General features: G+C 43.4%; 2 protein-coding genes across 2 annotated transcripts; one reads left to right on the plus strand and one right to left on the minus strand.

Annotated features, from left to right (window-relative positions):
- Positions 1-12611: 12611 nt before the first annotated feature.
- Positions 12612-16602, plus strand: gla (galactosidase, alpha). The gene is made up of 7 exons (XM_003970612.3): positions 12612-12876; positions 13977-14151; positions 14632-14806; positions 14927-15018; positions 15151-15312; positions 15397-15594; positions 15659-16602. The coding sequence occupies exons 1-7, from the start codon at positions 12722-12724 to the stop codon at positions 15989-15991; spliced, it is 1290 nt and encodes a 429-aa protein (XP_003970661.2). The 5' UTR covers positions 12612-12721; the 3' UTR covers positions 15992-16602.
- Positions 16096-17840, minus strand: rpl36a (ribosomal protein L36A). The gene is made up of 5 exons (XM_003970560.3): positions 17706-17840; positions 16953-17058; positions 16810-16877; positions 16613-16735; positions 16096-16187 (listed from the first exon to the last, which is right to left on the minus strand). The coding sequence occupies exons 1-5, from the start codon at positions 17706-17708 to the stop codon at positions 16167-16169; spliced, it is 321 nt and encodes a 106-aa protein (XP_003970609.1). The 5' UTR covers positions 17709-17840; the 3' UTR covers positions 16096-16166.
- Positions 17841-18029: the final 189 nt, after the last annotated feature.

Below are 18029 nucleotides of genomic sequence, written 5' to 3' on the forward strand. Positions count from 1 at the left end.
CCATCTTATTTAAATTAAATAATTAGAAAAAAAGCATCCTGCACTGGTATCAGGAGTGACAGAAAGAGAGTGCACATTTCAAACTGCTCCTGAGGTGCCAAGCTGTGGAAAATCCTACGTGGTTCTCATTTCTGCTAATCCCTCACCGCACTTCCGCGTCTCTGTGATTCCAACATCTGAGAGAAGCCCTACAGCAGGAGGACGCCGGCTCAGTGGTTTACACCCATAATGCTCATATAGGTACTTCTTTTCTCTGTGCACTGACGGGAGAAACAGTGAATTTTCCTCGTTACTCAGTAAAGAACAACAAACAGAATCAGATCAACCTCCAGATCAGAATACAGAAAAGAACTAAACTAAACTAACCCTGCAAATAGAATCAGTGGGATTCCTGATGTAAAATCGTGCAAATAACAGATTCAGGACCATTTCTGCCCATTTGTTTAGTTGTTTTTCTGGAGGTGTGTAAAGTTAGGGATTTTACAGACCTCCACTGAAGGGAAGATAAAAAGAATAAATCCAAAAAAATGAACATTCTTTTAACAGAAAAAAGACCATTTTAATATAAGCTGCCAGACTTTATAAAAAGGTCAGAAGTGACCTCATTTATTTGCAGAATATAACTCTAATATTTACCCAGATTTTTCAGTATCAAAACTTTTCCTTACCAGTTTCAGTGACTTTATTCACTGAAGAGTAATATTTAATCATTTATTTATTCAATTTTGAGGCGAGTCGCCCTCCACGGTTGCAATGTTTTACAGAACACCAGCTCAGATGTGAATATGAATATATATGAAACGAAAAGTACAGTTCAAACTTTAGTGCTAATTTTTAAATATTTTTAAAGGAACAAACCTTTTGATATTCGGGTCACACTTGTGATGTATTTCTTACCACCATTCTACACACCAGAGCTTAAACTAAGCTTTAACAAAAAAAAATACTTAAAATGTAGTGCAGCACATCGGCCAAACCACCAACAAGGACTGATGTCTATTTTTAACATACAAAAAGATCAACTTACAACCAAGGAAATTAGCATAAACCTGCTAAAATTCCAAACAACCAGCAAAGGCAGACATGAAAAAAGTCTAATGTCATCTGCTGTGCATATTTTAGTTACAGCAGATCCTTATTAATCAGAACTTTAAAGGGCCTTGATCCGGAGTGGGAGGGGCCTATATTAATGACACGCCCCCTCCGACACCACCCACCTAGTTAGATTAATGTTCCACTGGGGTTCATAAGCTGTAAACGGGCAGATAAAAGCCCCAAAAAAGGCAGAAAATGTTGCATTTTCCCAGAATGATCCATTTGTGATGGTAAACTTGTTTCTTTCTCTGACAGTTTAAGCAGATTCCTGCTCCCAGACATCACAGCACATGCTAGGAAACCTCGTACTGTGGCCTCTCTGGTACTAATCTCGCCAACGTCAGACCCAGATGTTAATTTATATGCAACTACGTCAACTCAGAAGGTTGTAGCCCCGATGCCAATAAAGACATTGCCCCTCTGAAGGTGACAGACTGTGACAACTCTAAAAGGTCATTTTCTTCTGCACTAATTAAAAGAAAAGTCCCTTTGTTAAATATCACGTGTCCCGGAGAATGCCAGACGGCGGGATAATGAACGCATGTGATGTCTGGAAGGTTAGCCTTTCCATCTTCATCTGCTTTGTTTTCAGTGGCAGGTCAGAGGCGACGCAGGACCCCGTCAGTCTGCTCGTTCAGGAACCTTTACGCCTGGAATTAGTATGCAAGCACAAGCGTTTGACCTCTTACATCCAATATCCATAATTTAGATCTAATTTGACTCAATCAGAAGTGATTCGGGTTGGTCATGCTTTATTAAACACACCTATTTTGAAAGAATCATTTTGCATTTATAGATTAAGATCATTTCCTGAATGAAACACCAGAACAATCACCTGTTTTGTTCTATTTTGCTGAACATGGATGCAACAGACATCCGGCAGGTCATCTACGGGGAGGAAAACGAGTATTCATTTGGGTTCTACCGGTGTGTTTGTGTTTCCGTGCAGCCAGGTAGGCTGCAGGTTTAAGAAACACCAAAACAAGGCGGTAATAAGAAAAGAGGGAGGCTGACATGTCCAGGGGCTTATCTGAACCAGAAATACAAAGCAAACCATTAATCCGCTCAACTGTACCATCTAAACCATTTCATCTGTGTGGTCTCACCAACCAAACGTGCACAGAAGCTAAAGCAGCAAAGACAGCAGATGATGTATACAGCAGATCCAGCCCCGTGGCCAGAACCATCTGTCGTTTACCAGTGGACTATCCCAGCATTTACTGGGAGAGAGACAGGAATGCCCAGACAATTAGAGAGGATCTTAGAATCCATTAAATATGGATGGATAGATAGATAGATAGATAGATAGATAGATAGATAGATAGATAGATAGATAGATAGATAGATAGATAGATAGATAGATAGATAGATAGATAGATAGATAGATAGATAGATAGATAGATAGATAGATAGATAGATAGATAGATAGATAGATAGATAGATAGATAGATAGATAGATAGATAGATAGATAGATAGATAGTTAGTAGTGCTCCTGGTCAACATTTGTTCTGTCAGACATCCTGAAAAATGCAAAGATGCAAACCCTTCTCATCCACTGTGTCTTGTTGCTGTGGAAACAATAGAGCGAGTAAGAGTCTGTGTGTGTGTGTGTGTGTGTGTGTGTGTGTGTGTGTGTGTGTGTGTGTGTGTGTGTGTGTGTGTGTGTGTGTGTGTGTGTGTGTGTGTGTGTGATGGAAAAATAAAAATGCTGGAGTGGAATGAAGATGCGCTCCATTCAAACACCCGGGAGTTGAGCTCGCTCTGAATTCCACCTCCTCTTCTTCTCTGTTTGCTCCAAAACTCCCGCGGATGATTCCAGGCAGCTTCCTCAGGCGCAGGAAGAACCGTCGCGTCGTTGCTCGTTGCTCGTTGCCTCGGTGTCCAGCTTCGCATCACAACAGTCGGGGTTGGGTTGAAAGAACGGATGAGTCTCAGCAGGGAAATACTGCTGCACCTTTTTATTTACTGTCCTCTGCCAAGTAATAGTCCATCCCCTCCCGTTACCTTCCCACTACACATGCAAATCCTTATATTGCTATCCTTGTGAGGACTTTCATTGGCAAAAAACAGCTCTTAACCCTCAGACAGCCCTTTAATGTTGTGGGGACCAGCCAAAATGTCCTCACTTCCCAAAAATGTCCTCACTTTGTTAGCAGAATGAGTATGTAGGTACTCCGCTTGTAGCAGGTAGAACACATACACACACACACACCGCACCCACACACACACACGCACACATACACACACACACACACACACACACACACACCACCCACATGCCACACACCTCCAGTGTGTCACATGAATATAAATTGCTTTACAAACTTGAATTTCCAAGCTCACTGACACCACCATTGATCTATAGCTGTTAAATGTATAGCTGAGAACCGTCACACATCCTCAGCAGTGGCACTTTATCAAAAAAGCTTTTTCACGATGGCACGAAATATTTCAGACAATGTGCGAGAGCGCAGGTGAATAAAACTTTCGGAAAAGCAATAACACAACCCCAAGTGTCGGCAACGAACCAGCCCTGTAGATAATTAACAGCGGGGACGCTAATACACTTAAATAAAGCAGGTTATATGACATGGGGAGGGATTTATGGTTCTGTTTATGTTGCTCTCTCGGCACCTAGGATGAGCTGAACTTGGCAAAATAAACCAGAGGTGGAACACATCAAAGCGAGGCAGAAAAACAAGTGAGAACACTGAGGATGAGGCGGAGAAACATTTCCAGAAAAGTCTTTAAAAGTCTTTTTAATTCTGAGAATAAGTCTTTGTTTAACCTCACAACACAATGGGTCGCTGCTCCGACAGCCTGTTCTTCCTCAATGCCAAATGGTTGATTGTTGCAACTTAGGTGGTTTTACAACATGAAAGTTTCCGATTCTTCATCAAAACTTGAAAGAAAAACTACTTTCAATTTCTCTTTTTGCCACAGGAGTAAAGGTGAAAAATTAATCAGCGCAGGCTGTTATCCTGAGTTAAAGGAAGGTCAGAATAATTCCAGGTTCATCCCATTAGAAATAATTTAAAGTCATTAGATGAACTAAGATGCTCTCATCCTCCAAAGCAGGTGGGAATGGTCCTTCCCCAAATTAGCCCAAAGTGTCCACGCACCATTACGTCAAACATTTAGCTGTGTTGTAACAGTCACAACCTTTAATCGGAGCCGAATAATTAAGAGGCGGAAGAATGGGCATCGCTCATTAGCATTGAATATTAAAAGAACTAGCATTAATATTTCAGCATCTTCCAGCACGGCAAAACTATTCTAATGTTAAAATCTCATTTAAAACAAATTATGCCGCCGAGCGAACCGAAGGTAGATGAGTTAAAGCGAACCACAGGGAAGCGATGAAGACAGAGAGCACAAGAGCGGAGCTGCAATCATGAGATCTCCTCCATGTGCACAGATGCTGATCTTGCCTTGTTACCATGGTGATTTGGTTCATAAAGTCCCGCATCCCTGCAAGATCTCATGTGGGCTGTTGTAAAAGTCCCAGACGTGCACAGACGTGTATGTTCCTGCACACCGCGGGATTCCTGTCCATTAGGGTCATGCACGGTCTCCGGCTGTCATCGTGGATAATGTTGCTGGTTTGACTAAGGGGCAAAAACAACCTCACTGCCTTTTTTCAACCCCCCCCCCCCCCAACATTCTCTTCTGCTCTGGCACTGTCTGCATGAGCAGGTGGAATAATAGGACTTGATAACCTGGACCCTGCAGGCTACCGCTTATTTCCATCGCCGACAATGTGTTGTGTGTGATAACAACGAAGCAGAATTGTGTGTGTGTTTTTGTGATATTATTTGTTGTTCCTCTCTGTGCAGAGAAAATAAAAATAAAAATCTGCCCCAGGCTGCAAAAACCCACTCACAGGAATCAATTTGCAGGTTGGACGGTAACCCCAGACATATTGAACTCCTATAGCCAAACATCTTTTCAGCTAATACGGACGCTGGGTTAGAGAACCCGCTCGTGTCAGCGTGGTGAAATTTTAATTGGGGCTCTAGTAGCACTAAATCGCTCCCGCTTACGGAGGAATCAGCCACAAAGTGGAACACGCTTAAAATTTCTTTCGGGTCAGATCGCGTGTTAGCCTTGAAGCTGCAGCGCTTCATTGATTTGTTGATTTGTTTGTTCCAATCGAGATCCCCGTTTATCACGTTCAAAGGTCAGAAATGAATACATTACACAGACACAACGCCAACCATAAAAGAAGAGTGGAAGCTATTAACAGGCTAATTTAACTGCAGCTTTGTGGACCATATGTGCCATAAATGGCCAATGGTTTATGGATGCTATTGCCAAAAAGACACTGAAATAAAGGTCAGTGCCCTCAGCTTCTGGAGAAAGACATGTCAAAACATGTCATATTTACCCTGAATGTGACACTGGGAACTAGCACTGGGTTAAAAACAGTAAAAGCTAGTGAGCTATCATGAAAAGCTATCAGATGCATGATCATCAATGTTAGTGCAATTTTTTGAGGATCTCCTCATGTCACGTACCACCGACCGCACGTTGGCCTAACGTCTTTGGCGTGTCTCAGCTCGGCTTAACGAGTGTCTGTTGGAATCGACAGACCAAACAATGCTACCCCGAGAGGCTGAAAATCAATCACCGCTCAATCAATATCATAAGAGCGAAATTATGCAACACCTTGGTGAAAATGCTTTGTCATCAAGTCGTTGATGAGATTGAAATTTTCCTCAGAATTGTGTCTGAGTGATCTTCTGGTGTGTTTCAACATAAAAAGAGAAAACCTATAAGGATATAAAACCAAGCAGCCTTAAGATATCCTTGAGTAAACATGCTGTGAGCTGAGCTAATATTGATTTTATCAGATATGTGCTGCCTCGCCTTTCTCCTTATTGATTTTGCAATGTTCTTTGTTTACCAGTATACCACACGGTACACACTTCTATCTAATTATCGGACACTTCGGTCCACTCAAGGCGGGATTGGCCGGGGCAGCGGTAGAGGAGGCCCAAAATTCAACACCACTCTGGTGTCAAATAAAATATTGCTATTCCCAGCACAGAAAAGGAAGCTCGTTTATGATGAAGTGATCGCAAGTTTATTTCGATGTTTCATACCGCCGAGAGAGAAAAATCCAAAACAAAGCAGAGACCGTAAGAAATAAACAGGGTTCAATGAAACCCTTGAAGGCAGCACAGAAATCCAATACATAAATAATTTATTATGAAGGGTTATCGATAAAAATGACCCCCGCCTGCCCCTCACCTGGAGCCCTGCGGGAAAGGGGCCGAGAAGCACACAGAAATCGAGATGTTCCTCCGCTCTGAAGCAAATTCCTTTCTCGCCCATTTAGGTGTCAAACATGATGTCAGATAATTCGTCCGAGACAAAGAAGTTGTTGCCATGGAGAGAAAACAGCAGCACTTAGAATGCAGAAGAGGTGGCTGATCCCACGTCACGCCGCTTGCTGATGCGACGCACGTGTGGTCCCCGTCCACCACTCGATACAGAGATTTTATCTGAGAACTGAGCAACCTCTGTGTGCCGCGCATATAAAATAAATATCCCAAACATGATTTAAGGCGCCTTCCGTAGGACTGACTTTTTAATTATAATCTGACAATTTATAAATTGCAGATATCAATCATACCGTTCTGAAGAGTTTTGTTTTCAGTTCATTAAAAGTTGTGAGTTATAAATTAAAAATTAGGAAAAATATTAGTATCAGACTCAGGAGATCAAAGTTTTGCCCCCCACAGTTATTTAAATGATGTGGAAAAAAATCAGGAATGAAATAGATAAAATCTTATCATGTCATATCTTTAAAAGGTTTTCTGACTGGTAAAAACATGCATTGAGGGGAATTGGTTCCATTAGAATTGATTAAGGTCAATTAAGATGGATTTTCTGGTCATTTATGTACTAAAATTTCAGGGAATTGTTTTATAAAATGAAAAAATAGATGTCCTCAACCCTTAAAGGCAAAAAGACTAAAATGATCAAATATAGTACAGTATCACGATTGATAAGGTGATATTTTATGGCTATCAAGCCTATTTTTTATGTTTTGTACATTTCTGCAACTGTAAGTTTATTTAGATACTTATAAATATAAGTATATTTAAAATTTTGTGTTTCTACAGAAAATATCAATAAAATATCATTTGTCCTGTCGGGGCTACTGTAGCAGCAAAATTTGGGCTTGCAACCACGGAGAGTGACTGAACAAAAAGACAAAAATAAAACAAAACCGCTGTAATTAGTACGTTGAAATGTTACCGACAACATTGCTTATCTGTAATTTGATGTCTGACGAACGAATATTAACAGAAACGTCCCCACGAGACCTTTAAGAAGTCAATAATGGAACAATAACAGATTTTCCAAGGTAGTTTTCTCTGTCAACTGGACTGGGTTTCTTCTCTTGAAGACGTTTCGCCTTCTATCCAGAAGGCTTCTTCAGTTCTGAAATCGCTTGGGAGAGAGCTTGAAAATATATAGCCCCTGTGGACCATTTGCATGCTAATGATCCGGGTGGTCACCTGAGAGTCGTTAGCAGGGTCGTTGGTCGGGTCGTTCACCTAGTTTTTGTTGAGGTGTCTCCCCTTTGTCTGCTGGGTCACATGGTGATGAGTCACTGGGTCTCCTGGAATGGTGTGAATGTTTGTTTTGCTGTTGGAAGGAGTGGAGGACTGCATTGTATGTGGGTGATAGGAAGTGCCTCAGGCCACCACCTCTGTTCAAGGATGGTTTCTCCAATTTAACATGGATAGCTTCCTTAACCCCCCTTTCAAACCAGCGGTCTTCTCTGGCCAGTATCCTTACTTGGCTGTCCTCGAAGGAGTGCCCACTCTCCTTTAAGTGTAAGTGGACTGCTGAATCCTGACCCGAAGAGGTGGCACGTCTGTGTTGTGCCATTCTTCTGTGGAGAGGTTGTTTGGTTTCCCCAATGTACAGTTCCTTGCATTCCTCCTGGCACTGTACAGCATAGACAACATTACTTTGTTTGGGTCTTGGTGTCTTGTCCTTTGGGTGTACTAACCTCTGTCTGAGAGTGTTGCTGGGTTTGAAATGAACCGGTATGTCGTGTTTCTGGAGGATCCTCCTAAACTTCTCCGAGACTCCAGACAGGTAGGGGATGGAAACGCTGCGACGTTTGTTTCTCTCCTCCTCTCCTTCGCTGAGGTCTCGCTTTCTTGAGGTCCTGGTGAAGGCCCAGTCTGGGTAGCCACATGTTTTGAGAGCTGTTTTAATGTGGTCCTGTTCCTTCTTTCTGCCTTGGGATGTGGTGGGTATTTCTCTGGCCCGGTGTTGGAGGGTTCTGATCACTCCCAACTTGTGTTCCAGTGGATGGTGAGAGTCAAACTGGAGGTACTGGTCAGTATGTGTAGGTTTTCTGTAGACTTCGATGGTGAGATTTCTGTCCTCAGTGATCTTGACCGCGCAGTCCAGAAAGGCCAGACTGTTTCCTTTTACATCTTCCCGGGTGAATTTTACATGTTCGTCTGTTTCGTTGAGGTGATCGGAGAAAGCTTCCAATTCTTGTGTTTGAATTTTGACCCAGGTGTCATCAACATACCTGAACCAGTGGCTTGGCGCAGTTCCTGTGAAGGATGTCAGGGCCTGGGATTCCACCTTCTCCATGTATAGGTTGGCAACTATAGGGGATACTGGTGAGCCCATGGCACAGCCATGTTTCTGCCTGTAGAAGCCTTCTCTGTACTGGAAATAAGTGGTGTTCAAACACCTCCATCTTGTCTCCCATGGTTGGCAAGACCCCACACCACATCAAAAACTCCCAAGACTTTGCTCAAAAAGTCGTTGGACTCACACTACTTCCAGAAGAGACTATGGTATCTTATGATGTCACGTCACTCTTCACGTGCATCCCCACCGCCAGCGCCATAGACACCATCCACAAGCACCTTCTATTGGACAAGAACCTTACAGAAAGAACCACCTTAACACCGGCCCAAATCTGCACCATGCTGGACCTGTGTTTGAACACCACTTATTTCCAGTACAGAGAAGGCTTCTACAGGCAGAAACATGGCTGTGCCATGGGCTCACCAGTATCCCCTATAGTTGCCAACCTATACATGGAGAAGGTGGAATCCCAGGCCCTGACATCCTTCACAGGAACTGCGCCAAGCCACTGGTTCAGGTATGTTGATGACACCTGGGTCAAAATTCAAACACAAGAATTGGAAGCTTTCTCCGATCACCTCAACGAAACAGACGAACATGTAAAATTCACCCGGGAAGATGTAAAAGGAAACAGTCTGGCCTTTCTGGACTGCGCGGTCAAGATCACTGAGGACAGAAATCTCACCATCGAAGTCTACAGAAAACCTACACATACTGACCAGTACCTCCAGTTTGACTCTCACCATCCACTGGAACACAAGTTGGGAGTGATCAGAACCCTCCAACACCGGGCCAGAGAAATACCCACCACATCCCAAGGCAGAAAGAAGGAACAGGACCACATTAAAACAGCTCTCAAAACATGTGGCTACCCAGACTGGGCCTTCACCAGGACCTCAAGAAAGCGAGACCTCAGCGAAGGAGAGGAGGAGAGAAACAAACGTCGCAGCGTTTCCATCCCCTACCTGTCTGGAGTCTCGGAGAAGTTTAGGAGGATCCTCCAGAAACACGACATACCGGTTCATTTCAAACCCAGCAACACTCTCAGACAGAGGTTAGTACACCCAAAGGACAAGACACCAAGACCCAAACAAAGTAATGTTGTTTATGCTGTACAGTGCCAGGAGGAATGCAAGGAACTGTACATTGGGGAAACCAAACAACCTCTCCACAGAAGAATGGCACAACACAGACGTGCCACCTCTTCGGGTCAGGATTCAGCAGTCCACTTACACTTAAAGGAGAGTGGGCACTCCTTCGAGGACAGCCAAGTAAGGATACTGGCCAGAGAAGACCGCTGGTTTGAAAGGGGGGTTAAGGAAGCTATCCATGTTAAATTGGAGAAACCATCCTTGAACAGAGGTGGTGGCCTGAGGCACTTCCTATCACCCACATACAATGCAGTCCTCCACTCCTTCCAACAGCAAAACAAACATTCACACCATTCCAGGAGACCCAGTGACTCATCACCATGTGACCCAGCAGACAAAGGGGAGACACCTCAACAAAAACTAGGTGAACGACCCGACCAACGACCCTGCTAACGACTCTCAGGTGACCACCCGGATCATTAGCATGCAAATGGTCCACAGGGGCTATATATTTTCAAGCTCTCTCCCAAGCGATTTCAGAACTGAAGAAGCCTTCTGGATAGAAGGCGAAACGTCTTCAAGAGAAGAAACCCAGTCCAGTTGACAGAGAAAACTACCTTGGATACAATGACCTGGATGACTGAGAATTTACACAGACAATAACAGATTTTCTTTTCTCCAGCGTCTGATGCCACTCTGTCCCCTGGCACCATAACAGCTTTTATTTCATCCCCATTCACTTTATAACATAATTCAAGCATGACAGTCCCTTCAATTCCACAACACTGGCCAAGAAAGGCGCGTGATGGATGGGCGTCACAGCGCGACGAGGCCGTAAGAATGATAGAAAGCGAAGGGGCGACAATCTGTCAACAGGCTCGATAAACCCCTGTGCAGATACAGTCCAGGCTGCTTTTTTTATGCAAAGCCGGCAAAACAAGGGTCTCTATCCCAACAGCGTGGATTTACAAAAAGGAAACTGTATTCAAGTCAGCTGGGCTGGTCCATCCATCAGCACACAGGGAGGGAATTCTGACATTTGGGGCCTGGCCACCTTTGCTGGCTGCTGCTGGTTTTAACCAGCTGTGATTAAATATCAGGCATGACTCCCTGTGTGAATGCGGATTATTACCAGCTTCTTATGCTCAGACTCCCCTAACAAGACCATCCTGAACGGCTGAGGCGTTCCGAAGATGCAGACGTTCAGAGACGGCCGAACAAAATTCCAAACCTTTCTGATTCTTCAGCACACGGTGAATTTAAAATCTCATCGCTCTCGCTGTGTGTTTGAGGGGTTCCGAGCGTTTTACAGGGTGCCCATTTACAGCTGTATTAAAAATTCTGTCTCTAATTAATTTAAAGTCTGCAGACAAATTATTGTCTCAGACGTGATGATAAACAGCTTGAAGCAAAGTCAATACAAATGTACAACGGTCTGACATTACTGCTGATGGCGTGCGTGGATTTTTGATTAGATTAGCTCCTCTGGGAAAAGTGGGTTAGCCCAGGTAATTTTCTGCCTTTCTTCTGAGGTTGCGCACAGAAAAACAATGATCCAGGTTTTATTTCCACTCTCTGTTTGGGCTTCATGCTAAAGTGAAGGATTAAAATTAAATTTGTCCTTTTATGAGCTGAAAAACCCCCCACTAACGTTTATGAAAACGCACAAAGTTGTAAACATTGAGGGAAATTTGTAGCTTTTGTAGATACATATGTGGCCTTTGAAACAGCTCAGTGTGACACTGGCAGCTTAAAGAACCGTTCTTAGTGAGGGAGCGATGATGTCCGTGCATATAATGTAAGGCTAAAACCAGCAGACGTGGCTTAAAAAACCCTGGAACAACCTCCCTCTTTCCAGTGCTTCCAGATCTCCCTTCATTCAAACAAAAGCTGATATATGTATCAAATCAGCAGATTAACACATGCAGGGCCTTCTAAAGAAAGCTCACAGGGATTATAAAATTACTATTTCCAAGGAAGGTTGCTTAAATGTCATCATTTACATAATAACATACATTTTCTTCCATGTTTTGGTCCTTTGTCGGACCCCCCCATTGGTAAACAGTTCTTAATATCACCAGTCAGGTACTTATGTGACTATCTTTTCTTTCTTTTTTTCTTTTTCTTCACTGCTCTATCTCTTACGGGGTCACAGGGAAACTGCTGGAGCCTATCCAATATGGGCTAAGCCAGGGTACAGCCCTGACTGCATCACCAACTCATTGGAGGGCCTGAATGTGCTCTCCAGGCATCCTGAACAACTTGAACTGTGGTTTCAACTGAAAACCCTCATCTTCACAACCCAGTCCCCTACACACAGGTGACTAAAGACTAAGAAATATTGGCTCTAAATCCTCAACAATACACGATGTAATAAACTAAACATAACACGAGGCTGGTAAAAAGCACCTATGGAGAGGGACCTACATCATTGATTGTATGACTGGGCCAGTATCTGTTTTTTAAATAATAAGTGATACCACTTGATGAAAAAAATAATTTAATTGGCTGATTTCAACATTTGCCTTAACCGCATTATGGCCTTAGTTCAGGGGATTCTACATACGAACACATTTGCATACATACATACACATCTGGATACATACCTACTTTTTTATATAAATTTAAAGCTACCCTATGCCCTGCAAACAAATCACAATGTATTTATTTCCTGGCCTTAATCATGTTCCTGCTTTACAATTGAGACTTGGCGCTTCCTCGTTTAAAGCGGAGGGATCTGAGCGGAACACCATTGGGCGGCCAAAAGCGCATTTTAATCCCATTGGTTCAAATCGACGTCACTCAGCGGGGGGGCGGTCCCAGGAAATGGAACCAAACAACTGAATCGAGTTGATCATTGTCAGCAGATGCGTAAAAGGCGACACGTTTAGGAGCAAATATGTACATTTCTGTGTTTGCCCTCGTCTTTTTAATCGGGCCCGCAGCGGAAGCTCTGGACAACGGCCTGGCTCTGACCCCCACCATGGGCTGGTTACACTGGGAGAGGTTCATGTGTAATACTGACTGTGACCAAGACCCGGACAACTGCATCAGGTGAGAGAAATCGGGTCACAAAGAGTAAGAGTTTTCAACCAAAACTCTTCCGTCGGCAGCGCTTGCTAACCGTGTAATAACTGTATTTTTAAAATCGCAATAATAATAATACCCCCCATCAACCTAACCCTAACCTTTGAACGAGGAACATGGGAGGAGCTTCACCCGGAAGTGACGCATGCAGAACCTACACAGCAGCTGAAGCTCGGTGTTTAAAGATCCCCGTTGCACACCTCGAATATGAACTGCTTCTGACTTCAATAAATAAAACTAAAATGCAGTAGTGTGTCCATTACTGAAGTAACTGACACAATGTATAACTGAATCTCTGACTACTACCAACAAAACAACACACATTTTTAGGGTAATCATGCTGATATTGTTACATCTATCATGTGATTTTATGAAAAGTTTATGATTAGGAGTGCCAGAAAAAGATGAATCAGGAAAAGGAGGAAACATAATCATGTGACTATAAAAGCTGTTAAGATTAAATGAGCATCATAATTACACAGCTGGTTTAATTCCACCTTATTTGCTGTTTAGTTTGAGGTGTTATGAGATAAAGATGAAATGAGGGCGCTTCAATAACCTCATTTTGCAAAGCTGTGTTATCTAGTTGGACAAATCTGTCACCTCTAATCCGATAAGGAACAGGAGTAGATGAGATTAACTCAGATAGAGAAATACATAAAGTAAGAAGTTATTGTTTTTAGTAGAGTTAACACTTTTTTTGTTTGTTCAGCCATTTGATTATATATATTGATCATGTTATTACTCACATTGCTATATATGAAAGCAGCCTGACATAAATTGAAGTTTATTTGGATCAATTTTAGTGTATTGAGTGAATTTTAGGGTTTTTAAAAATAAACGCCTCTGGTTTTTAACTACAGTAATGCAGAAATAATGTTCAATAAGTGACGCCTCACTTCCTGCGCACAGAAGCCTGAGACAGCACCAGATGTCATCTTGTCAGACGGAACCTCTGCTGTGTTCTGTCAGTAGATCATAAACAAAAATGGGAGGCGTCATTGGCGCCCCATTGCCAACATCTCGGTGATATCATCAGCCAACCATGTCCTCTCCTGTCCCTGCAGCGAGCGTCTATTCATGCAGGTGGCGGATGTGATGGTGAAGGAGGGCTGGAAGGAGGCCGGTTATGAGTACGTCTGCATTGATGACTGCTGGCCTTACCACCAGCGGGACAACCAGGGCCGTTTGCAGGCAGACCCCAAAAGATTCCCGGGAGGGATTAAGAAATTGGCCGACTATGTGAGTATGTGTGTAAATACCGTACACATTCAATGCCATTATTTCTTCTCAATGAAAGAAGCGAGAAAACTTTTCTCTTCCTTGATTCTAGCCTTCCAGAATTACCATTCGATTTTACAGAGTTAGCACATTTTTAGCATCTAAGTTTGACTTCCCGGATAAAGAGTTTAAAACTGATTACACAGTCAGATTATATATTCATTATACATCCATCTTAGCCAACCTGCAGATTCTTTTCTACATAATGAATGAGAAAGCTCCAGCTGAGGGGCCAAGGTCCAAGATTACATATACAAACGTCAGCTCCTGGTGTCAAGGGAGACCCTTAAAATGTAGACTTAAACATGGAGAGTAGGGTCCTCCATCCTCTCACCTCCTCTGTGATACCAGGAAACACTTCAGCGTTCCAAAGGCGTCGTTTTTAAGCTGAGCAACACCGCCACCTAGTGTCGTGTTTGTGAACGGACCTGTTCCCTCCAGGTGCACTCCAGAGGGCTGAAGCTGGGCATCTACGCAGACGTGGGGAACAAAACCTGCGCTGGGTACCCCGGCAGTCTGGGTTACTATGACACCGATGCTCAGACCTTTGCTGAATGGGGGGTGGATTTACTCAAGTTTGACGGCTGCTTCATGGACTGGACCTTGTTAGGAGAAGGTGAACATGAACAAAATCTTATGTCTTACAGTTATGAGCTTAAGCAGCCTTTGTAAATCACAATAGCAACAGGTTTTAAGATTTTGAGGTGTATAATATTGCGCAACTGCTGTTTTTAAGGCTACATGAACATGTCTAGAGCACTGAATCAAACTGGGAGAAGCATTGTGTACTCCTGCGAGTGGCCTCTCTATGAATGGCGCTTCCAGAAGGTACGACTTTCTGCTCAGATCGTTTTCTTCCAGTTCTCAGTATATTTGCAGAAGTGCTGATTTACAGCTTCACAGTGGTGAAAATTTAACATCCGTCACCATTTTAACCACCATTTTAACCACCTCGTGCAGCCAAACTACACTGCAATTCGTGAGACGTGCAACCACTGGCGGAACAGCGCCGACGTGCTCGACTCGTGGAGCTCCATCAAATCCATCTCAGCGTGGACTGCGGATTATCAGGACACGATTGTCCCCGCTGCTGGACCTGGGGGCTGGAATGACCCCGACATGGTAATCTACGACCTCGCAGCACCAACTTCCCAACCTTATACATTTTAGAAATGCTGGTGTGCTTTTAACGTTGTTCCTCTCCAGCTGGTGATCGGAAACTTCGGCCTGAGTCACGACCAGCAAGAGTCTCAGATGGCGTTATGGGCCATCATGGCGGCCCCGCTGTTCATGTCCAACGACCTGAGAAACATCTGCCCTCGCTCGAAAGAGCTGCTGCAGAACAAACACGTCATCAGCATCAACCAGGACCCACTGGGGAAGCAAGGCTACCTCTCGGGGAAGGTGAGCAACACCTGTATACAGATGTGGCTTGAATCAAGCGTCTAAAATCTGATCGGCTCCACAGGTGGACGGCTTTGAAGTGTGGGAGAGACCTCTGTCGAAGCAGCGACTGGCCATCGCGGTTCTGAACAAACAGGAGATCGGTGGTCCCAGAGGCTTCGTGATCAGAGCGGCCCAGGGGTGGAGGGTCTGTACGCCTGCCTGTAACGTCACGCAGATCCTCCCCCACTACAAGGACATGGGCGTTCAGCCAATGTTCAGTAAAATGGTCGTAAGAGTCAACCCTTCAGGCACCGTCCTGCTGACAGTCGTGCCCGTCAGCGGCGACTTTAAAGAAGTTTACAGCATGGAGTGGCAGGACACGTCTGTCAGACACCACAACAATGCCTTTCTATAGTCTCTTCATCTGATCACATGATCAGGAGCTGTTCAATCCAGATGTGGTTAAACTGCTGCTCGTGCACAGCGACTGACCGCAAAACATCTTCACACAAGAGCAGATCGACTTCAAACTTGTATTGATACATTTATTGAAAATTGTGACAATTTCCTCCAGAAAACTGAGCCACAGTTTAGAACTGGATGACCTGGCCCTGTAAGAGAACACAAGAGTTCAGTTAGAAACGATGCTCGACAAGATTACATTACAATTACATATATCTACTAAACATTCCATTCAGTAGGTGATAACAAATTGGATATTTTTTCCCCAAATATGCACGGAACTACAGCACCGAACAAAGAAATTCTTACATTATATTTTGTAAATGTAAATATGAACACTTCTGGCTTTGACTCAGGATGAATGTAGTAACAGCACTGAATGACTGATGAATTTCACTTAATTAAAATGCAATTTAATCATGGTCCAGAAACTCTCAATGTGACAGTATAATGGAGGTTTGTTGAAATTTACTGATAAATGGAGCATTCCCCTCCATGAAGGAGCTCAGATTTAACAAATAGGAGTACATTTAAATAACGTATTAAATGACGTGACCAAAAACACAATTCGTACCTTTCTCTTCTTGTCACCACCCAACTCGAAGTGCTTGCATCTCTTGATGGCCAGCATTCTCTTGGATCTGCAGTTGGGCTCCACACACTCGAGCCTCAAGACAATTTTCTTTGTAGTTTTAGCCTGAGAAGACAATGAATTAAATCATTAATCTGAGATCAGGGTCATTGCTGAGAAATATGGAATTCTGATCGTACCTTTTTCCGGAAAATAGGCTTCGTTTGACCCCCGTAACCGCTCTGCTTTCTGTCGTATCTCCTCTTACCTGCACATGTACAGTTCAGTCACATTGAGGTAACTAGTTTATCACAAATCACCATAGAAATGATGGATTTTTTACCCTGAGCATAGAGGGAATCCTTCCCCTTTTTGTACTGGGTAACTTTGTGGGGTTGGTGCTTCTTGCACTTTTTGCAGTAAGTCCTGCGGGTCTTTGGAACGTTCACCTGGAAAATACAGATGAACAGAAATGAAGATGGATTGACGTTTAAAATGAGTGATCTCTGCAATTTAAATATAAAGCGCTGAATTAAACGCATGTTAATTAATGCCCGCAACGCGCAGCCATTGACGACAAATTCAACAAATATACAACCCATTAGGGTGAACCAGACTCAAATCTATAGTTACGATGCAGCAAATATAACCATAACCCCTTCTAGAAAATCGAAACACTAAGGTTTGCTCTTAACATCTACGAGTCCCAGATTCTCAGGGCAGATGACGTTGGGGAGGGAGCTAACATTAGCAACCTAGCAATTGGACGCAACCACGGCAAACTGGCGGATAAACACATTACTGTGCACAATTTACGCGAACATATTCAGCGTTCTTTGCCACAAAACTGAACCAAAATATTTCTCTGCAAGAGAGGCCGGACGGCCGGCAGCAACAACAGTGGCGGTTCACCACAGTAAGCATTAGTCAATATACGTTTAAAAGCGTCACACATTGACAACATGGGTAATACGACCCTCGTTTTGTACGCTGAAACATTCTTGACGCATTGTCGTAACTAATGTGCTCTAACAAGCTTTTAATCAGCAAGATTAAGTTCGATTCTTCGACATGTATCTGTGTAATAATTTCATACCATGGTGGCGACCCGATGCAGCGGAAAAGAGGAAGAACCAATGCGGAAGCGGACTGAAGTAGAGGTCGGCGGTGCAGCCGCGTAGGCTGCCCCCTAGCGGCCACGCACTCCCGGAGGTCAAGACAAGTAAACCGGCTGAAAATCCAAGAGCAGATATTTAACATTTGTAAAAACTACTCAGTACACAGAGATGAACATTGCTAATTCAATATGAACTAAACACAATTGTCATCAGTTTTCAGTTTTATTTTGTCTTTGTTCAAATTTGAGATGCTTGAATTCAGAAATCCTCTCAGACAAAGATGTAAGAGTTTGACTACTCTC

This window comes from Takifugu rubripes, chromosome 14 (assembly GCF_901000725.2).
Source record: "Takifugu rubripes chromosome 14, fTakRub1.2, whole genome shotgun sequence".
NCBI lineage: Eukaryota > Metazoa > Chordata > Actinopteri > Tetraodontiformes > Tetraodontidae > Takifugu > Takifugu rubripes.